The sequence below is a fragment of the Primulina eburnea genome, chromosome 16 (genome assembly GCF_022965805.1).
Source record: "Primulina eburnea isolate SZY01 chromosome 16, ASM2296580v1, whole genome shotgun sequence".
In the NCBI taxonomy this organism is placed as follows: domain Eukaryota; kingdom Viridiplantae; phylum Streptophyta; class Magnoliopsida; order Lamiales; family Gesneriaceae; genus Primulina; species Primulina eburnea.
In genome coordinates this window covers 29,102,365-29,126,662 of record NC_133116.1, presented here as the reverse complement: position 1 = coordinate 29,126,662, position 24,298 = coordinate 29,102,365, and the positions used below count along the sequence as shown (strand labels likewise).

Sequence of the window (24,298 nt, the reverse complement as noted above, 5' to 3'; positions counted from 1 at the left end):
CTTGTCCTTCTTTGGCTTGGGACAATCAGCAATGAAATGGCCAGTCTTGCCACAGTTGTAGCAAGTATAAGGTTCTTCTTTGGAGTTCTGATATTGTTTCTAGAAGTTTCCTTGATTTCTCCTCATAAACCTTTCAAAATTCTTGACAAACAATGACATTACGTCATTGCTCGGCTGATCAGCAGATTTGTCAACTGAACCAGTTGGTTACAGCTTGACAGCGATTAATACAGTTGTGACATTTGATGTAGAAGGTTCCCCTTCTCTGGTTTGTAGTTCAAACTCGTATGCCTTTAGATCAACAAACAAATCATGAAGTTCCACCTTGTTATGGTCCTTTGATTCACGCATAGCCATAGTCTTGACGTCTCACTCTTTGGGAAAACTTCTGACCACCTTCACTGTTATTTCTTTGTTAGAGTATACCTTTCCAAGTGCATTCACCTCGTTTATAATACCACTGATCCTCTCATCATATTCATGTATGGATTCTCCAACTTTCATCTTGATATTGTCAAAGTTCTGAACAGCAACTGATAGCTTGTTCTCCTGGGTTTGCTCGTTTCCTTCACAAAGATGAATCAGTTTTCTCCCATATCTCGTTAGCAATTTTACACATTTTGATTTTGCTGAAAGTGAATTTATCCAGCGTTTTGAATAAGATGTCCTTAGCCACATTGTCAATGTTGGTTTCCTTTTATCCTCAGTTGTCCATTCCTCTCTGGACTTCTCAATGCAATGAGGTGCTCCATCAGTTATTGCAACTGTTGTATTTGCTTTTAAGATTTTCATGGGACCTTCAGTAATTACGTACCACATGTCGTCGTCTTGTGCAGCTAAATGAGCATGCATTCTTATTTTCCAGTCATCGAAATATTCTCTGGAAAACATTGGTATTTTATTGAATGAAGACATGGTGATCAGTTTTGTGGATAAGAATATTTTGGGACAAGATTCAACTGCTCTGATACCACTTGATATGATCGATTAACTAGTGAAAGAGTGTTTAGAAAGGGGAGTTGAATAAACACTCACGATTTTCACAGTCTTTCTAATGTTGAGTCATTTAGTGACAAACTAAAACTCGAAATCTTGTCAGTCGATATCGATCAATTAACAATAAAGTGCGGAAATAACTGACATGATAGATAGAATAAAAACTTAAATAAGAACACACTGAGATTTTATGGATGTTCGAGATTTCAATCACTCATACGTCATCCCTTCTATCACTAAGGATAGGATATCCACTAAAAGACTTTGATCGATACAAATGCTTGTACAGACCCACTTCAGTTTGACTTAATAATGCCAAAACTGAACTCTTAGTTACAATTTTCACAGTACTCAACTGGACTTATCAAAACTGATCTCTTTTAAAGATAGAATTTACAACAAAATAATTTCTGCTAGTAAGCTCGAAAAGTAGCTTAGAATACTACGAATAAATCTGATAAGTGTGAGCTTCTGAATTGTGAATATGGGCGAGAATTTCAGCAGAGTAGTAGATTATATAATAGTGAATCGTTGTATTTCAACTGCTCTTCTTGCTATTTATAGGCTTCTCTTCAACGGTAATAATCCGATGTAATTTGAATCTTTATATCCATTGTTTGCCACGTCGATATCTTTCTGACATTCGTATACTGCAGCTTTTCTGAAATGCGACGTTCCCATTATTAGTTGCAGTCTGCTTTGTACTGTTGTCGGTTGAATGTCCTTTTCGTTAACTGATGACATGTACAGCTGAAGGATCAGCTAATAAGAAATAGCTGATAAGCTTACAACTGAATGTAGCAACTGATCAGTTTCCAACTGATCAGTCAGTTGTCTGCGTAAGTTCTGTTCAGTTGGTTCAGTTGCCTTTGTTAAACTACGCATTAATCTTGAGTTATAGTCAATTGTCATTTTGAGTATTTGTTCAGTTACTTACAAACTTCTTGATCAGTTAGTCCAATTGATTTAAGCACTAGTTTGTCAAACAACTGAAATTTAGTTTCCAACAATAGTTCTAAAGTAAGAAAACTTAATATCTGGTAGTGGCTTGTGTTAGAGTAGGTGCCCGGCAAGCCAACTTGTGGCTCGGACTTTATTGACTCTAATGGAAAAACAATCTTTATTTTAATAATATTTTACGATTTTATTCGATTATGGCATTATACTTTATCTGTATACCCATGCAAGCTGCATAGATAAAGTCCTTGAATATACAATAGGTACCATGAGGTCTGCGACTCCACGTAAGATCATGAAACTCATTAGGAAGCGTACCGTATATTCTAAACAGGTTCCTAGTCGATTCAGCCGCCTAAAACAAGGATAAAGGTCGCTCGAGCTCGAGACTAGCATCTGTGATGTAAACACCGTGTTTCATTGTCAAGGGCATGGAGATGTCCATTCATACAGATGGGTGATCATATGATGATGCACTGAACAACTCTCCCTCGGACTATCCAAGTGGTTCCCACTTATCGAGTGGAATGGTCCGCAGTTATGGTTGTACACCATTAGTCCTTTGACCCGGGACAATGTAGGGGCTATACGTACTAGCATGCACTTTGATCCGTTTACCGACTCCATTGAGGGTCATCAGGTGGCGAGGTTGGGTGTAGTTTCGAAATACGTAGGAGCAAATACATTGTAGTCGGGGATTCACCGTTCGCCTACGGGAGAAGATATCCTATGTGATCTGATGAGTTAATAGTGCAAGGAGTCTCTGGCCAGAGCGAGAAATGTGCTTTAGGAAAAGGTGTTTTCCTAGTTGCACATACCATGCCACTATTAATACTCAAAGATAAATCACATCGTTATCGAATTCATATGCAACTCTCGATATACCAATGGTTGCAGATTCGATCGGGATATATGTGTTGAAGGGACCGTACTGTACGTTAACCATGACTAAAGGTTCTTGCAGGCACTATCAGTGATACCTAGGGGATCATGAGGCGATGCTACTAGACGCTCTTACCATGATCCGATGGGTGCAATCAGAAATGAGTTCTGACATTCTTGATCAAGGAGTTGATGAAAAGAATGGGGTTAACTAGGGTAAACTCGAATAAGAATAAATGTTATTCTGAATCACATGGAGATGTGAACCCACGACTAGCTGTATCCCTGAACCATTGAGGGTCACACAAGTATCGGATTCTGTATTCCCGTTGAGATAGTCAAATTTCAAGGAGTTGGAATTTGGCGACTATAGTTTGATCGAGATCAAACAAGAAGCTTGTAAAGGAGTTTATGAGCTGATTCCATAGGATGGAAGAAGTGGAAGTTAGCATTATTGCTAAATAAGAAAGGAGAGTGGAACTGCCTGTTTTGTGAAGGAGTTCACTAAAACTGGCAACTGCCATACATGATAAGTTCTAAATTTGGTAAATGAAAATTTTGATCTTCGAAATTTTCGATTTTCATTATATGAACAAGATTTGTATCCTTGGTACATCGGCGCTCTCGGATCGTCGATCGGGATTATAATGAGTTCGGAATCAATTTTTTAGTGAATTTGGAATTTACTAATTAAATGATTATGCTAGTAGTTGTGACTACTAACTTGCACAAAAATATTCATAAATATTCTAGAAGTGTCTAGAAATAAATAAACTAATGAGTTAGTTTATAAATTAAATAATAGTTATTTGATTTAATATACATATACATGTATATATTTTATATGGTGATATAAAATATGTGTATATGATATTATTATATCATGTATTATTAAAGGTTAATAAATACATTATATATTAAATATATGGGAGTTTAAATATGATGAAATCATTAGAGTCCTTGTGAGAGAGAGACTCCTAATTAGATTAGGAATCTCACTCTATAAATGCAACATTAGGGTTCATTGTTGAAAAATGATAATTTTACCAAAAAAAACACAAGAAAACTCCTTCCTTTCTCCCTTGAAACCTACGGCCACCCCATAAGGAAAAAGAAAGAGATTTTGGCAAGAAAAGCAAATTTGATTTGCTTGATATTTGATTAAGAATCAATATTATTTTTAATGATTGATTAAGAATTGAGTAGCCAAAAACCCATGATTTGAATCAAGGGAACTCTCGGCCATCTCTTGAAATTGGGTGAAGAAATTTTCGGCCACTTCCCTTGTTCCATCGCCGCGCCGCTTCGTCTCCGGATTTTGGAAATTCGGAGGTTGCAGTCTCAACGCACAAATCGTTTGTGATTTCTAGTGCAATCCAAGCGAGGAAAACAGTCTTCGATCGTGGACCTAATTAGGCGATTAAAGTTGAAGATCCGTTCGTAGGGATTTACAAGAAGGGCTATATCCGCCTCAAACCGGAATAGTTTGGAGTCCAGCGTTTAGAACGCAAAGGTATAATTCTAAACGCCCTATGAATGTTTTAAACACACGACGCCCAAGAACAAAATTTTTAAACTTCCGCTGCGTCTTGGGTGCGAGAATACGATGAACCAACAGCTTGGTGAAAATTCCGCTGCTTGTTGATTAGTTGAGACATATTATAGACTTATTTCTTTCGTCAATGAATGATCTATGATGAAAAAGCGATGCTAAAATCAATATGTTTGTTCATGGAGTAAAGAATTGGATTGTAGGTGATTGCTATGATTCTTGTATTATGACAAAAAATTGGTAACTCGTGTGCAATTTTCTCATAATCACTCAGCTATTGTTGTATCGAGAGCAGTTGGGCACAACAACTTTCAATAGCTAAGTACTCTGCTTCTGTTGTGGATATTGCAATGAAAGTCTGCTTCTTGCTCAACCGAGATATCATTCTGTCTCCTAAAAACTGACACAGAATGTTGGTGGGAGTCATCTCTTTATCCAATGATATACACTTCAGAGTTCTTAACTGTCACTGTATTTCAGTTGAGAAGATATTTTAATGATACATTAATACTGATACTTGTATCTCATATTGAATTACTACACTGATGTTATCTTTTGATTTGTTAACTATCTATAAGCCCAATTTAGTCTCTCACTAAGCAATCAAAGATTTAATTTCTATTTTCTTTCAGTTAATGGTACATTTCAGCCACACGGTTTCCCTACTCCAAATAGGATGGAAATTGAGAAAAATAAAAATGTTGACTTAGCAAGACCGTGAGTATTCCGTTGAATTCATATTTTTATTGTTATTTATAAATTAAAGATTGTATATGTTTTCGCTACCGCGAATTGAATATAATAATTTTATTGTATGTCGAGGTCCATATGATAATCACAAAATAAAAACTATTGAATTGCATCAAACTAACGTACTGTATATTCTATCAGTAGTCCAGAATAACCATAAAATTTTACGAAAAATCTCTTGGTTAAGAGACATAAATCCTATATATATATTTAAATTCGCCTTATAAGTTTTGAATAAATAACAAAAGCTATCATATATGAGTATAAGAAAACATAGCCTCTTATTTCTTAAAAAAAATTCGATTTATAAGATTACGAATCAAATCGATCTGACATTAAAAGTTAAAATTTATGAATTGAATCAGACTTGAAATATAATTCAAATACGTTCTGATTCGACTCGAATTTGATAATTTTAAATTTTAAATACAAGAACTATTTTAAACTAGCTCGAAAAGGTGTCGAACTGATTTATCCATCTGCATCCCCTGTTGATACAAGTTAATAGGGATGTAAACGAACCAAACCGTTTGTGAGCTATTCGAAGCTCGACTGATTCCATAAATCTATCGGATTTGCGAAGTCAAAGTTACTTTTATTAATCAAGAATTTATTAAATAGCTAGAACAGCCTTCAGAAATTGCAAATACTAATTTGTTAAGAATTAAGCGGATTGAAAATATTGTGTCATCATTCGCTGGAATCGAAATATCTCCAAGATCGGGGTCACGATTTGTATCGATTAAACAAATTGTTGGAATTCCCAAAGTTATACACTCTCGCTAAAAGCTCGTTTGAGCTCGTTTAATGAGACTCATTAAGATAAACAAACCAAACTCAAGCTTTACAGTATTCGGCTCGTTAGCTCGTGAACATGTTCGTTGGTAAGTTAATGAGTAATCTTTTAGATGAAAAAATAATAGTTTTGATATTTGATTTATTGATTTTGCATATTATTTATGAAATATATAGAAAAATCTATTAAATTTATTTATTATAATAAATTTACAAATTTTAATAAAAACAATATATTTTTCTTTAAATATATAATTTAATATTTAATTAATTTAATGAAAATTTAAATGTATAATTCATATTTATTAAACTTGTTTAGGCTCCACAAAGGTTTAAATAAGCTCGTGAGTCATACATATATTCATTAAATAAAGCTCGAGCTCGGCTCGATTATAAACGAACCAAGCTCAAACATTCAATAGTTCGGCTCGACTCGATTACATCCCTACAAGTGAATGAGTAACGAAGGTCATGTTGAGTTTGCTACCTCAAATCCTTGACTTTGAAGAGGGGAAACAAGTAGTGCGAAGATGATCAAATATATAAATTAAATATAATTTTTCCATTCTCAAAAGTAAAATATTAACCCAATGCACAAAGCTAAGAGACTTAAATATTAAAAAAATGATAATAAATTAATAATCTTATCCTTTTTTAAACTTGAAGCAAATAAACATTAAGAACAGCCAAAGATGGCAGCTGAAACCATTGAACAGAAAGTACGTCTGCCAATGAAATAGTTGCAAGAACAGAAAGAAAAGAAGTGGCAATTCATTGGCAAAACAAGAACACTGGGTTCAGTAGTGTTCCTTCTACAGGAATGGAGGTAGTATCACCCATCTTCTCGGATACTTGGGTCTTCCTTCTTTTCCATCAAAAAGCTGCAACAAACGGGTCAAATTCGTAAACGTGGAACACATTGACAATATATGAGGCATATAAAAGCTGCTGTTGATAATTTTCAATCAAAATCAACCGAAATAGACCGAAGTTAATGAGTTTTGCTGACGCATCACTGCATATAGGCAGATGGTACAAGTCACAGATATACTTGAAGGTGGCTATTGTATGGTAGAATGTCGCAGGAAATATAAGTATTTGTTTTCTAATCTAATTCTCTGAAGATGGTGAGGAACATTGGAAGGACAAATAAGAACCAAGAAGAAAAAGAAATATACGTTGCAGGAAAATAAAAATATATATATTCTATACACGTAGAATATCCCAGATGAGATGATTAACGTACCAAATCTTTTGTTACTAAATTCTAATGGGCTGGTCTATGCAAATAATACCTCTGCAATATATATTGTTGATATAGATCAGAATATGTGCCCGTGTATGCTGCGTATGAATGTTTCCCCTAGTGGCACAAAGACTAAATCATTTTCAACTAGAAGGGATAAATTTACCTTTTTGAGACGGCGGTGCTTAGCAAGGGCCCAGTTTGTCATTATGGCAGCAGCAACCACCATGAAGACATAACCTGCAACAGTTTGTGTCGCGATATTGAAGCCTAGCCACTGATAAATCTCGGTCGTGTAGTTTGCACATGTAACTAAGTTGAACAAAAAGCCACGTGGTATTTGGTAACCCCCACCCGCATCAGAACCCCGAAGATTTCTCAACAAGATGTGAGAATAGAAGTTTGAAATTTGACAAAGCAAACCGAACCCAAAACCAATCTTCATCTGGAGATCACTGACAGGCGTGTACAGTGGGTGATTGACATAATAAGCAATCCAAGCACCAAAAGTCCAGTAATAAGCACAGTTTCGGAAGACATTTACAAGTGGTGAAGTTGCATGGCTAAAGCGATGAATGAAAAAGGTTTCCATAATACGTTTAAAGTAGTGGAAACACCAGTAATACATGGCATATGTCTGAACTTGGTGGATGACACGCTCCTCCTTGTAACCAAAGAAATTGTACATGGGATAGAAGTAGAAGATAGGATAGAGAATCAGCGGACCCAAATACTCCCAGAAGAAAAGGGTACTGTACTTAACTTGTGGACCCAAATCCTTAAAAAGTACAATGAATTGGTCTTTGTTCCCATAAGTGTACTCTTTCAGACTCTTTTTATAGTTAAGGACAATGGGCTTCTCCTTCGATCCGGGTGGGAGAGGAAGGGTCAATCGCTGTCTTGCCGGATAGAATTTTTTGGCTGTGGACGTAATAGAAGGTATTAGAGCACCAGGAAAATGTGGAAAATAACAAGAAAAAAAGAGAAATGAACAAAGTATAAAAGAATAAAATAAACCGAGCCCATAAGAGGAAAGATTTGTCAAGAACCATGAAGTGCTCTCTACTCGAACAATTGATTAACGGGTGTTATAAAATTCAATGGCACAACCACATAAAACAATAACGTAAGTTCTATTGTGCAGAATCAAATTAAATAACCACAGGCTGTTAAAATAGAATCAGAATAGTTTCCAGCTAAGCACCTAATTTAGACTTCCAAGTTAATTTAAAATCATAATGCATAGAAGCAACGCCATTTTCTACATTGAAAGGAATTTAGATCGAATAAAGCTTACTAGGGATAAATTCTTCCTTTATTATGAAATCCCTAAATTCTTCCTTTACTATGAAATAACGAAACCGAAAAAAGCAACTCAAGAAGCAACTTTTAAACAGAAAACTAACTGTTATTGTCATAAGAAAGTGCTAGCAACAAAGTATAGCTGATCAAAGTGATACTCTGTTCTATGTTCTCACAAACCATTAAAAATGAACAATTTTCTATAAGCTAAATATAGTTATATACTCGAACCATACAATTCAGAGATTAGAATCTAAACTAGTATTTCATTTCATGTCTATAAAAAATTCCAACCAGTTTACAAGTTTATTGCTTCATAAAAGGGAGATATTTATTTCATAACTCCATACTTCATGTATATAAATTCTCTGAGATTGCATATTTCCTCTGTTATATCACCTTATAAGAACACATAAAAAATCCCACAAGATCTTTTAAGTGCTTCTCTTTTCTCATTTTTCAATTTAACTTATGTAGCATTCTTGGATTCTAATCCAAGGTTGTGGCCGATGAATGCGCCTTTATGTTAATGGAAGACAATATGCAAGATAAATAAATACAATGAACTCAGCAAATCATCCCATATCAAAGCAACAAGATAAACAAGCGACAACTTACTTCGCTTGTAAATCGCCTCCTGCAAATCAGCCACAGTGGCCTGCAATCAACACCAAATCACAAGCTTTGAACCCAACCCTTGTTCTATATCAAGACTAAGCCACGAGAGTAAAGATTCGAACCCAAATTCTCAAAAACAAAAGAATAAACAGAGCAGACAAAAAACAAAGTCTGCAAATCACAAAAACATCAACACAGTCGAAACCAAGCCCAGAAATCAGGAAAAAGGACGAAGAACACACCGAATCACTGAGCTCCAAGCCTCCCTTCACGAGTTCTCGCCCGCTACGAGTGGTGACCGCCACCTTCATGTTATTGTTCTTTGCTTCTTTCTCCCCTTCCAAGATCTGAATTCGGAAAGTCCAGCAGGCCACTACGAGATGGGCTTATTTATGAAGGGCTGGTTGTGTCGTGCTAATAAATGGCTCTATTATGTAGGGACATTTAAGTTTTTATAGCCTCCTGACAATATTCTTTTCAATATTTGACCCTTTCCTTTTAAAAGAACAGTAATCTCCTATTAAACTTAATTAATTCCCTTAAACGTCCATCATGTTTCCGAAATTAAATTAAATCTTTTATCTTTTTGACCAGAATGCTACCGGGTTATATCCACCGTGTTTTACGAACTGCTCCTCACAGCCCGACCACGCGATCGCAACCGATGGTTACTGACGTAGATTCCTTCAGCAGCACTTAGCACAACTCTAATTCGTTTCCTACCTTAGAGTGTATAGTAAAAAATAAAATTTTGAAAATAATGCATGAGAGGGACTAAGAGCAAAGATCTCTTTATTCAAACACACATATTTATTATTACATTGAAACCTCCTGTAGAGGAGGAGAAACTTGTTTAGCTACTCACAGTAGCTGAACTCACTACACACATAAAAGAGAAATATTACAAATGATTTAGAAGAAAAACGAAGAGGTTGATCGATGCCTTCATCTTCCTTCTGCTTCTTTATTTATAGAAGGCTTCTTCGGATTTGAAACTCGCACTTCAAATCTTCATAAGCCTTTACAGCTTGCTTGGGAACCATATAGTGGTTGGGTGGTCCCTTCATGACCTGTCTTTTTCTAGATTATCAATCTAGAAATTAACTTCTCATCTTCTTTGATTTCCCTGAGATGCCATTGTCGATGAGTATACAAGATGTCTGCGGTAATTTCGTCTCCCTTTTCCTGGAAACGTTGGACTAGCCATTTGAGAGCATCCGCCTCTTTTCTCTTGTAATTAATTCTTCTTTTCAAAACTTTCAGATATACCCGATACATTTTTAAGTTTTGATTCTGGTGTGTTTAACTGGTTCCATTATGTCCTTTTATAGCTAAAATTTCGGGACCAGTTATTTTCTTTTTCTTCATTGGATTCTTTTTGGTATCCAATAGTTTCTTGTCTTTTTCCACTTTATTAGTGGTTAACGAGTCACCTACCACCTATTATTGGTGGTCCTTGAATTCCACTCACATGTTTTTTCACATGGTGGTCCTTCTTTTCTTGGTGGGATGTTCACATGTTCCTTTTAGCTTTGTCGAGGAATCTTTGGCTTTCGGGTTCCTCGAGGAAAACGTGAATGTGGTCTCTCCCCACTTGTACTTGTATCGGTAAAGTGTTTCCGATCAGATCTCGGCTTGAATCTTGTACCGAATTCCGGTTCCTTCTGGTTTTGGCATTCAAGGCAGATGTTTTCTGACCATCTTCCTATGTGTGCCATATTACAGAATTTTCGGCGAGTTTCTTTACTAGCCGGCAGCTTGCTGTTCCACAAAAGATTTCTCTTTTTCTCAAATAAATCCTCTGCAAAACTTGTGGTTTTCCTTGTCATGGTATTTAACAGGAATGATCCGTTCACTGAATGATTGTAAAATTTGAACGGAAACTTGACTTTGTCCATCTCAGTGAGACAGACCCATAGACCCCAAGCTCTTCTGGTAGACATATCATCTTCAAAAATTGAAGCAACCAGGGGTGTTTCTTCTGTTGGAGGATCCTTGATAAATTTTTGGACATTTGTATCCGGCCTCCTTAGCTTGATGAAATGAAAGGCTTAATGAGAACCTTTTCCTGCTGGTTCTGGTGCTGCTATAAAGAAGTATAGCTCTAGAACATCTCCTCTGGACAAATAATCATTATTTGCCCAAGTCTCGTGAACAGCTTCCTGGATCTACTTTGGTAGACCTGAAATTTCTGGAAAGCTGGGTGATGTAGTATAAACTGAGGCAAGAGCCCCGAATTCATACCATGCCTTGACCTCCTTTGGATATGAATTTTGTTTCATCCATACCCTGGGATATTTCCCTGAAACATCAACCCTGTTTGTAGCTGGGTTAATGCCAATTCTTGTTTTCAATTTCTCCCAATTTTGTTGATAAACCTGAAATGGAGAAATTACACTTTCATTAGTATCAACCTTAGTTTTACCTTTGTCAATACGAGGCCTAAGGTTGATCTCTCCCTCTTCAATCCCCGAGGTGAAGGGTTGACTTGAGGACTCAAGATAAGGATCAGGAGTCTCAATCTTTGTTTCAGCCGACTCATCTCGTGATGATCCCGACTTAACACTTGTGCAAGGGGTATTTGAATCCCCCGCTACAGTATAGAGTCATGTACTCGAAAACTCTCCATTTGGGAAAAAAGTGGTTTCTCAATGCCTTGGAGGATAGGCCTTTGCATTACAGACCATAACTGAGTATATGCCTGTAAACACCCTGTAATTCGATCAGAGACAATTTCTTATCAGCTTGTTGTAGCCTTCCCGCAACTTCTACGTTTACAGCTAACTTGTTGAACTCGGTTTGAAGCATTTCAAGGTGTTCCCTCAAATGCCTCTGCATCTTGATAATAGCATCTATGTCAATGCTGTCCATCTCTTGTTAAAAAATCTGCAAGAATATTTTCATGAGATTTAATTATCACAATATCAAAAATATAATTTTGACATAGTGCTTGCCATCGTAATAATCTAGCCTTCTCAGGTTCAATTCTATTCCTTAAAAAAGCTTTAACTTGTGTGTTATCAACTTTCAAAGTGAATTTCTTTGCAATTAGAAATAATGGCCATTTTTCAAAAGCCCTCTTTACTGCATAAAATTCTTTTTCGTTGATATGTCATCTTATGGCTTCTGCATCTGCTGCATCTGAGAATAACCCACTACAATATCTGCATGGTTGTTCTCCATCTGGGGTGAGCTTAGTAAGAACTGCTGCCCACCAATGATCACTGGCATCAGTATATAATACCAGATCATCTTCATCTTGAGGAATAGCCATTTTCGGAAGATATTTGCAAACCTCCTTTAAATGGATCAGTCCTTTTGTGTGTTCGTCTGTCCATATAAATCTAGCATCTTTTTTCAACAATGGACTGAACACCTTCCTGTGTTTTGCTAGGTTTTTTATAAACATCCCAGCAGAATTAACAACTCCTAAGAAACTTTGAAGTTGCTTTTTGTCCTTGAGATTTTCTAGAAAATTCTGCACCTTTTCAACTATGTGGTCTTGCAGAATTATTCCTGACTCATCGATTTCAATTCCGAGGAATTCAATCTTTCTTGTAGCAATGACTGCTTTCTTTTCAGATAAAACCAGTCTTTCTTTCTTGCAAACATTAGAGAAAATCTCTAAATGTTTAACATGTTCATTCATATCTTTAGATGCTATCAAAACATCGTCGATGTAAACAAACATAAACTTAAAATAATCTTTAAAAAGATTATTCATTTTTCTTTGAAATATCTGTGGTGAATTAGCCAATCCCATTGGTAATACTTCCCAGATATAATGTCCTTGAGGTGTGGAGAAAGCTGTGAATTTCTTGCTTCCTTCCTCCATCCGGATTTGATAAAATCCAGACTTACAATCAAATTTAGAGAATATATTTGCATTGCGTATGCAACTAATTAGATGTTCTCTGCTTGGTATAAAATACCCATCAAACTCCAGAATTTTATTAATTTCTTGATAATTAATAACTAATCTGGGTTTTCCTCGTTTAATCTCACCATGATTTCTTATCAGGAAACCTGGACTGCTATATGGTGACATACCTGCTTTGATCAAACCAAGGTCCAAATGTTCCTTGATTATAATATGCATATCCCTTTGATCAATGATGTTAATTGGGATGGGTTTACAACGGACAAATTCATGATCTTTGCCTTCCTTGATCTTAAGGCAAGCCCTGAGTTGATTTTTGTCCCACCATGCCAAGGGATCTTCATTGTAATTCTCTTTGATCCTCTTCTTGACATCTTCCAATGATACCTTAGATTCAAACTCTACTTCATTTGTTTGTAGAGTTATCTAAAGGCATTCTATATCATCTGGATGGAGTTCTTTATCTGCTCTCAACTGGAGCATTGTTTCTCCAAACCGTCTTGAATCCTTCATTTTTGGATTCAGAAGTTTTCCTGAATCACCACGCTTGCTGCGAAACTGGATTGGCAGTTTTCTGTAAAATGCCTCTCGTAGTCTCTGGACTATGATTTTGTGAGCACATGGTGTTGTGAACACTAAACTTCTTGTCTCATTTTCTTGTGTATAGGACTTGAACATTTGTAGGAAATTATTTCCTAACAATATGTCAGCTCTTGTATCATGAAAATAAATTTGTGGTGTCTTTACCTTGTACCAAGGTGTTTGCCCAGCACCTCCAATCATGATTTCAGTCATCTTAATCCCTTTACATAAGATTAAGATTCTTCTGGAAAAAATCTCTTCCAGCAATCTTGGGAAATTCTTCTTCCAAATTATTTGGAAAAACTCCTCGTTTTGCTGTACAGATTCCAGCACCTGAATCAATATAAGCAGCAAAATATTCTGCCCTATATTGTTCATATAACATTCCTATCGGAATGTAAATGGAGAATGGACTTGTGGTCATTGGACTTTCCACATCTTATCTTCTGCCATAAACTCCATTCTATACTCTAGACGTTTCCAAGGTTTATGTTCCTCGAGAAACTCTAATCCGAGAATCAGTCGATCTGATTCTTTCCCTGGAATTCCTTGAATATGAACTTCCAACTCTCCGATATTAATCAGTCCTTGGTAAGTTCCTATCGTAGGTTGTTCCAAATAGTATATGGTATTACAAGGAAATTGATTTCTTTGTTTTGTAATATCAAATACTATCTCTACTTCCTTCCACCCTTCTGGGCATCTAAGTTTTCCTATTGTAGAAAAACTTTTTAGCTCATGTGGGGTTTCTATGATAGGCTTTTTATCCTATCTATAACTTGTAATTCTATCTCCTTGAAAAGATAGTCTTCTTGATTCCAGTCTAAGACTTTGATTCCTCTGTAGAATCGGTTTGTCTTGGATCTGGAGATCTATTTCCTGTATTAAAGGAAACTCGACTCTTTCTGGATAAATTGCCTGGGCAACTTTTCCAAATATATCAGGGATTTCAATAAACTCATTTCTAATAAACAATTCCGAATGATGTGTATTAGATAGAGCATATGAAATTTGATAGGTAATAGAGTATGGTCTATTACCTTCTTTCATCAGCCTTTTTTCCTTGAAGTTCTGATGCAGTGTCAAGGCTCGGCTGAAATCTCGATCTGCCAGGTTGTAGGCTATCCTTGGATAGATAACTCCTACAATCTTTCCCACAGAGATTTCCTGAGATTGTTCCCAGAACTGAATCTTGTAGATTCCCCATTCTTTTATCGCATATAGCAATATCAATAGGCGAATCTATCCCTTCTTTGAAAGTAGCCTTTATCATAATCTGGATTGCTCACATATGAATCCATGACATAGTCCTTGCTACTTCTATCTTGAGTTTTTGTAATTCTTCCTTAATTTCTTCGGAAGGAATTAACTGCATCTCCATTCTATTTCCTGTAAGTTCCATCGGGATTGCCATTTCCCTTCTAGAAACTTTATAGATTAGATGATGCTTTCTGTTTCTTAGGCCAAGACTTCCTAAGAATTTTTCTACCTGTCCTGCAGAGAAACCTTGATATCTCTGTAGACTCGGATTTTCTCTCATGATTCTTTGAACCATGTTATGAGATATCGTTGTCTGGCTAAAAAATCCAGACAAATCCTCATGTGTTTCGTGTCGAAACACCTCATCTTCAGTCAGATTCCGATTCTGTTCCATCCGATTCTTCCTGACTTAAGACTTTTTCCTCTTCATATATACTTTCATCTGAGGCGATGTCCTCAAATCGGTATACTTGAATAAGATCTTGGTAATAAACTGCTTCTTCAATATCCGGGGTAGGATCAAAGCGTTTAATACCTCTTTTTTCATTTTCTGGACAGTTGGTCGAGATATGACCTTTTGCTCCACATGTCCATCAATTACAGTCCTTGAAACTTTCATTGGCCCGAGTATGAGCTCTTCTGAAAGTTTTCTTGGTAGGTGTTCTTCCTGTGCTTCGAGATGTACTCGATGCTTGGGATGATATCCTACTCCTCGATGGTCCGCTTCTTTGTCCAGATTTATAAGATCTGGCTTTCTGTCTAGACCATACAGTTCTTGGTTTCCAAGAACTTCTTCCACTTCGTGCATAAGGATGAGTCCTAAAACTTTTCCTCTTATGCTTCTGTGGTTTACTTCCAATAATTGTTGAAAGATCATTTTCCTTACAACACAAAGGAGTTCTTTTGTTGATACCCCTTAAGCGTTTGTAATTCTTTTGTAAGGCTGCCATATGACACCATTCTGCCAATTTTCCTTTAAGGAAAGAGGCTCTTCGTGCCAACGTATCTGGATTTCCAGGTACGTATTCCCTAATGAGCATTTCTCTCCAAGGGCTTGGATTTTTTGCGAAGAAAAGCTGCATAGCTATATCTTCTTCGACTCCTGAACTCCATCTATATTTAGTGAATAACATAATGTATTCATCCACCAAACATATGTCATGTAATTCAAGACTATACAGAGCTTGAGTGTATTTCTTCTTCTTCTCTGTATCTTGACTGTTGAAATAGTCTACCCCTATAAAATGTGCTTTAAATAGGGTAGCCATTTTTCCTGCGATCTCACTAAGAGATTCACCAGCTAGGACTAACTCTTTCATGTTTAATGAAGTCATTTCCCAAACAATCTTTACTGATCCCATAAGACTCATTTCCAAAAGTTTAATGAATCCTTCTTTGTTGAGATCGAGTGTTTCTGCTGCAATTCTCATAGCAGATGTCCAATCATCTATGAGATCTTCTCTGTTTTTGAAGTCTAATACATCAAGGTTAAGCATAACCCCGTAAGGATGTATAGGATCCAAAACAGTTTTCCCATAGGGTGTTTGGTGCAAAGGAATTTTATTTCTCCTTGCCCTTGTCCCTGCTGGGTGTGATCCTCCACCAATATGGAAATCAGATTGAGCTTCTCTCATGTTTACATTCTGAGATCCCACGCTTTCTCTGGGTAGTTCTTGAGAGGATGACCAGGTTATAGCAGGTGGTGTTTCACCTACTGTTGTGTTCATCCTTAGATCTACTACTTTGAGATTTGCGAAAGATTCCGCAAGCTCTTGTAGATCCTCTAAACCAATCCTTTCTAAGGTTGTCATCAGATGAATTTCTTTTCTGAGACAGACTTAATTAGATTGATCATCTTTTCTTCTTCAGTCAAAGGTTTTGACACCACTCTGGCCTTCCCTTGTTGATGTAACAAAGGTTCGGTACCAAATGATGGTGGTAACCATCCTCCTGAAGCTCTTTTACTAAAACTTGGTTGTTGTTCTAGTTTCTGAATTCTTGTTTGAATATCCTTTAATAATCCCAGAATTTCTTCTTGGGTTTCAAGGATTTTCTCAACTCGTTACGGTACAAAATATAGCATATTGCCATAATTTTGTACTGTCTTCTGAATTTCCCTAAGATCTGAAGAGAGCTTAGAGGAATCTGGAACTATCTCCAGAAACTTATTATTTTGAATCATAAGTTTACCTGAGATTTTACCTGAGAGTACTGATGCTTCCCTTCCGGCTTCCGAGATCTAACAATAGTTAGATTTACTTGTTTATATTCCAAAATATTGGAATATTCCTTGTAAATTATTTTTCTCGAACAGAAGTTCGGATTCATAATTTTTTTTCGAAATTCTCCTCCTCAAACATTTTGTTTCTTTATAATAATAAATTTTGTGTTTGAAATAATTCAACCTAAGGCTCTGATACCATTTTCCAGGGGGTTGTATTAAGGTAATTAATTAAGATTTTAAAATTGAAAAGGAGGTTACTTATCAAACAGAATTTTGGGGAAGGTCAAATTTTTAATTGATTTTTTGTTGGAGTCTATTTTCCTAAATCTTCCCTATTATGTAACTCCATTGAATTTATTATAAAATCTAATATAATTGTATACAGTTTTGATATGCTGCACACCTATCGTACACATTTTTGTGAGTAATGATGAGTTGTCACTCACCTATTAGATGCGCAATTTTTCTATATTTCAACACATCCAATATACGTATGAAATCTCATCGGTGCTCACATAGGTGTGCACGGTAGATTGAAAACCGCATTAAGTAAACCATGTCCAACAAATTTGCCCATGATTGTTTAAATTAATTTTCTAATGTCAAAATTAATATTTTGTTCGAAAAAGTACATTCATTCAAACGGAATCAATCTAATTAATTTTTTTATATATGAATACTGAACAAACTGAATCGATTTTGACAGAAGAATGCATTAAACCAAAATAACTAAAACAATCAAATTTATCGAACTAATTTGAGCCACTTTGTGATCAAATTATAATATTCTCCGATTTTAAAAAAACGACATAAATAAATTGAAATAATTTTAGCCATTAAATTTAATAATAATATGTTGAAATAAATTAATAGAATTACCAAAATAATTTATTTCACAAACATCAAATATAAAACTCAAAATTGTATCAAGCATGCTGTAATTTCTGATTTGTCGTTGGTCTAATGAAGACATTTTATTATTTAAAACAAAAAACAAAAAACTCGAGTTGTTAGTTTGTTGGCTGGGCCGATGAACCAACTGCTTTTGTCTCCATTAAATTGGTGCATTTAATTGAAATCACTCAAATCAAGTTTAGTTTTCAGCTAATAAATTTTTTTGTCCCTCGCATTAATAAACTCATAAAATACATTACACATTTATGCTCAAAACAATTACATTACAAATAGAAATAATTTTAGCTACAAAGATTTCATATTGCTATGTAATTTCAAGCTAATATTGTACCTAAAATTTCATTTATTTAAAGTTGTTCATCTGCCATATATATGGAGGTTGACTCTCTCACCATTTCTTTTCTTTCTTTGTTTCTTTCTTTTTTAAATCTACCTAGATTGATGACTAATAAGATCAAAAGACAAGTTTGTTAGGTAAATGAAAAATTGTTCGAATATTAATGCTCGGCTATTCTCTATGGTTTCAAATCTTCTATGTGGTAATTTTTTTTTTACAATTCTTTTCCAAGTATTATCTTTTGTTCAAATAATGAAATGATTTTCTTTATTTAATGGGTTTAGTGAATGTCCAGATACAATAGAACCATTCTGGTGTATATCAGCTTTCTTGAGTGAACGCCGAATCATCCTTGTGTGCATTCAAAACTAAGTCGATTAGCTTATATCATACTCGCTCTCCCCTGGATGATATTTAATGGCTCAACGAGTAATTCTTTGTTTGGATGGAATTATGGTAATATACACACGCTGACAGGATTAGTGGAAGTGTTTAGAAGAGGAGATTAAATTAATACTTACAAAAAAATTATTAACTTCAAAATAATTCAATATTATTAGAAAATGAACTGTGTAATTTTTATGTGAATGTCAGTTGGCTAACAAAAATACGTGTGGAAAGAAGCAGGGGTGGATCCAGAATGATATGTTTGAGGGGGTCGGTCTACCTCAATTCATGAACGACAGAAAAAATTCCAAGAATCCTCGTCTTTCCTTCCGATGTGTCTCCGAACTCGCGTCCCACAATATTTCAGTCTTCAGTCGACAATATAGCAGATGTTTTGCAAAATGTTACCTTAGATTATTATTTCAAATGGATTTTTTGATTGTGTTTGTATTAACCAACTATGAAGGTTTTAAGTTAGGCCTTTGTAAAAGCCCATTATTTAGATTTTCAAAAAACAGCGTATAAGAAGAATGAACCACTGGATCATATGTGTAAACCTCGAAATTTTTTAACCATTAGACTAATTATAGATACTTTAAATTTTGGGTCAAATAATATATATACTAAATAATAAAATATATTTTATATAGTAATAATTTTTTAAAAAAAATCCAGGGGGGCCGTGGCCCCCTCTTGCCCTACACTAAATCCACCTCTGGAAAGAAGTCAAACTGACATATTCGAATAGTTCAAAAAATGGCTTGATTAGGTAAACTGACACGAGATTGTTTCTGAATGTTTGGAGAATTCAAGCTCATATGTCACATCTTCTTCATATTAGAAAGAATCTCTTTACAAGCAATTTGCAAAAGTCTGTCAAAACGAAAACTCCTAGTCTACTCAACTAAACGAAGAAACAATATACAAATTGTTATCAAATACAATTAAGGACAAAGAATTCCTAGCACTAATGATCCTCAATGATCAGATACAATGCTTTGTAAAGTATGCTTGAGTATATGATCTGTTTTGCTTGAACTTATAAGTTGTTGAAAGTGTACAAATGTTGTTATTGTAACTTTTAAGTATTCTTAACTTGTTTCACTCTTCTGCTCAACTGGTCTTCATATCTATTTATAGAATTTAAAATGCAACGGTCACAACCGTAAAAAATATTCGTTGCTGCATCTTTTGTCCAGGTCATCATTATCCGATTCCATATAATATTTAGTGCAGTTGACTTTGGTTGTGTCAGCAAAGTACAAAAAAGTTTATCCAATAATCAGTTTGGCCTATGTTGTAAACTAATGTCCTTGAGAATGAATGATGATCTCTAAACTTATAGTTTGATTCAATTTTGATAACAATCAATTTTGCTTTGAGTCAGTTTTGCTTCACTAGTCCAGTTTAGATAAACAAGTTTAGCTTGTAAACAAGTTTAGCTTGTGGATAAAGTGTAATCTGCATTTGGTTCGAATGACTTAGATAGTCTAGTTTAGCTTACATCAACATAGCTAAGATCGGTTTTGACTTAAGTCATTTGTTAACATCAAAACACAAACGTTCCGACAATTCCCATTTTTTGCGTTCGACAAAATTAAGAAATAAATATAATTGTTTTAGGAAAAACTTGTATTGATATAAAATTATGATGAAGTGATAAAAACTCTTGTAAACTGATTGAAACAAATATAACTATCTTCTGTCTTTTTATTCGTCTTCCCCCTTTTGTCTGGCTTCTTTGAAGCAGATTTATCTTTAGATCTATCAGTTTCGTCTTTGAGGCTCACTTTCCCTATTTGTCAACATCAAGGGCAGCCACATATCTTTGCAGGATATTTATTGAAGTCTGTGCAAATATAGAGTCAAACTTTGCAGATAGCTGATGAATTGAATCTATCTTCGAATTTAAGCTATTATGCACTAGATCCATCTTCTGTGTAAGAGAATCATGACAACTAGATAGTTGTGATGTTGAAGCATAGTTCTTTCTCATGGACTCTAGCTTGATAAATAACATTCTGACATCTTTAGATAGGCCTGAGAGGTCCTTTAACACTTTAATTTTCAAATTCTCAACGTTAGTTTCACTCAGTCTCTGTAATCTCTTGACTTTTGTAAGCAAATAATTTATTCGAGTTAGATGTGAAAGAATATCATCCATAGCAAAAAATTTATTAGTTCCAACTCAGCTGAATCAACAATCATATGAGCAGAGGCGGATTTATGAATATCGTCAAAACTAGACTTCAGAGCGAAATGGATGATGATTTTCTCTCGGATGCATTGATGATATTTATTGAAAGAGAAATTTTTAAAAATATTTGTATAGATGTTATTATTGAAGACTTTGAAAACTTTAAGGAACGTCGAATTCCTTTTAGTTAGAAATTTTCTTGTTAAAAACGTACTATTTATGTTTAATTGAATATAATTGATGGAATTTTTTTCTTTCCTCTTATAATATTTTGTCCGTATTTTATAATCGGCCCCCATAGAGTCGAAATCCTAGATCCTCCTTTGCATATGAGCTTTTGGAGAACAGAAAATGATCAACCGATGGCTTGGTTCTGCAACATCAATTTTCTAAATTGAAGTAGTTGCAATTAGTTCAACTGATAGAGTGATATTTTACTCAATTGTCTCAACAACTTTAGTTTGACTTGCCACTCCTACTGAATTTTCAAACACTGATTGGTTCGGAGCAAGCCGGTCCCTCACTGATACAGAAATAAATAAAAAATGATCCAGGGATTGTGACTGTAGCAATTGGAACTCAACTAATTGAAATAGTGTTGGAACTGATGGTGGTTCTAAAGAAACAATTTTGACACACAAACTCCACTTTAATTTCAACTACCATTTGTTCCTCTTGATTTTGAACTGAAACTTCCAAAACTGGTTATTCAACTTCCATCATTGTTTCATCAGTTCTCTTAACTTTTTCTTCAACAACCTTTGTAATATTCTTAGTTACAGATTTCAGGATCACATCAACATTGAGTTGAGACATGTCTTAAACTGGTTCAGTTGTCAACTGAACTTCTGGTGCTAGACTGATTGCGGGTTCGGTCAAGTCAAATGCTAGCTCAGCCAAACTGGATGATGGTCCAGGTTGTCTTGACTCTTGTTGGACCTGAACTGAAGAACCCTTCTCGACTTGTTGTTCTTTGGTAGAGTCTTTGTAATTTTTCTTGCTTTTGGGGTCAATGGAATAATTGTTCTGTAAAAAGCTTAAATCCACATCCAATTGAGTAAATGGTGCTCTGTCATCATGAGCAGTTGGTCAGGTCGTATCATAGTTCTTATTCATTTCTTCACAAATCAATGTCAGTTTCTTGATTCCCATTTGATCAAAGGAATATTCTCTCCTTTCCAACGCATGAACTATTGTCACTTTTTTCACAGCCTTCATAACAGTCTTTTCAAGAGCAATGAATTTATTCAAAGTCTCCTTCCTCTTCAGTTTGTGCGCAAGAGTGATTGTCTTAAACTTGTATCGCTCATCAAAATTTCAGTTTTGGTATCAATATACTCTTCACTTCATGTCATTTCCGAGACCGAGGCATCGGTGACATCCGATATTGTTTAATAACAATAAACCTCGTAGCCAAAACCAGTATTCATAAATAAATATTTTCTTTTACAATGATAAAGGAATATAAATTACGTCAATAGTTTTGCGAAAGAGAAATAAAAAAATTGTAATACTAAGAGTAAACAAATGATCCTCAGTACTTCGATCTTGTTACCAAGCCAGAACGTTTCATGTTCTTCATCGTTCAGCTATTCCTCATTCTTATCTGGGGAGATATATAAGGGATGAGTGTTTTGGGAAACACTCAGCAAGTGGAGGCTGATCGATTACCACAAATACATATAGAGATGGATTTAAAATCCAAATAGCAAACATATTTTCAAAACTTATTATATCGACTTTATCATATTAGAACATTAACAGAATCAGAATCAAATGTGAAACAGAGCTTATCAGAACAAATCAGAACTGATCAAATCAGAACAAACAGAACAATATTATTCATCTTGTTATATATGGTTAAATTGTCCCCATATGTTAGTACTCTAAGGGGGTGAGGCCAGAACACAGTTTTATACTCACTGATGAAGGTCAGACATAACACAATTTTATACTCACTGATAGGGGCCAGATAGATTTTACAATCATGGTTCCATATCCAACTCGAATCGTAACAGCGTACCACAGAATCAGATTCATCAAACAACATTTATCGGAATTGAGAATGAACTCAGCAGAATCAAAGAAAATTGAGACCAAAATGAACATATTGTATATCGACCGAGATTTTAAAATATATTATCACAATTTTTTGAAAATAATTATACACAAATACAAGCATGTCAAGAAATACTTATACAAAATTTAAGTTACAAAGAAAGACATAGCAAAAGCCCACTTACAATTTGACGTTGTGGTTCTTGTTTCTAGAACGAAAACTTGTCCGAACAAGGACAACTCTAGGGCGTGAATCGGGTATCGTCTTGAGTAGGTTTAGGATGAAATTCTTGAGCAGAATAACCCCTTGCGTATCCCTTAGTTTCTGCCTGAAATGGACTAGCACAGCAGCTCCTTTCTTGCTTGAGAGTGCCCAAAAATTTGGAATTTTTGTGGGAGTTTTTGGTGTGTCATTTCTCAACACATGATGGGGTATTTATACGTGAATTTTTTTTTTTTGATCTCGCCCTTCATTCAGCCGAAATCTGGCTTCCAATTGCCCACAAGTGATGGTCCAAGTAGCCTCCAAATGGTCAAAGTTTATCCAAAACCAAGGGTCACTCTGGTTAACTCAAAGGTCATTCCTTACACATTAATTATGTCCCATTTTTAGCTCCTCTCGTGGCTGATTTTTGTCTCCTCTGGGACAAGCATCAATGAGCTAAGGATTTAAGATCATGAACTAGGGGTTTTCTTCCCAAGAATCAACGAGCTTCCTTGAGCTGAGGGTTTTAGCTTATGAGCTAGGGGTTTCTTCTCGATAATCAATGAGCTTCCTTGAGCTGAGGGTTTTAGCTTGTGAGCTTAGGGTTTCCTCTTCCGAGCGACGTCCCTTCGATTCCTATGGTTTTGCATTGCCTCGGCTTCTTTTTAAGCTACTTTTTGAGCTTTTTGAGGTGATATTCTTTGAAAATTCTGGATCCTCACATCCCACCCTCCTTATTGGAACTTTCTTCCTCGAAACTTGAGTTAGATAGATCTTTAAAGAGATGAGGATGCTGAGTGCGCATACTTTCTTCAAATTTCAAGTTGCTTCTCGTTCCATATGATTTGACAATTGTATCTTGACAAATGGAATTGTTCGACGTCTCAGTACTTGGCCTTTGGTGTCCACTATTCGAATAGTGACTTCTTCATACTTAAGCTCCTCGTTCAGATTTCCTTCGATTAGTAGCGGTGAACCTAACTCTTTTGTCGATCTTGAGCTGCCTTAAGTTTTTCCTTGATAATAACTACATTATCAACAGTTATTTTAACATTTCAAATACCACGATAGTTTTCTCTTTGATTTCAACACTTCCATGATAATTATTGTTATCGGCAAATTCAATCAAAAGTGGGAGTTTACTTCAATTTCATC

General features: G+C 35.4%; 2 protein-coding genes across 2 annotated transcripts; both read right to left on the bottom strand.

Annotated features, from left to right (window-relative positions):
- Positions 1-369: 369 nt before the first annotated feature.
- Positions 370-819, bottom strand: LOC140816154 (uncharacterized). Its single transcript, XM_073175232.1, has one exon. The coding sequence runs from the start codon at positions 817-819 to the stop codon at positions 370-372; it is 450 nt and encodes a 149-aa protein (XP_073031333.1).
- Positions 820-6,452: 5,633 nt separating this feature from the next.
- Positions 6,453-9,503, bottom strand: LOC140817391 (very-long-chain enoyl-CoA reductase-like). Its single transcript, XM_073177049.1, has 4 exons — positions 9,341-9,503; positions 9,099-9,138; positions 7,345-8,099; positions 6,453-6,813 (listed from the first exon to the last, which is right to left on the bottom strand). Exons 1-4 carry the CDS (start codon positions 9,407-9,409, stop codon positions 6,745-6,747), a joined length of 933 nt encoding a protein of 310 aa, XP_073033150.1. The 5' UTR covers positions 9,410-9,503; the 3' UTR covers positions 6,453-6,744.
- Between the last annotated feature and the right edge of the window lie 14,795 nt (positions 9,504-24,298).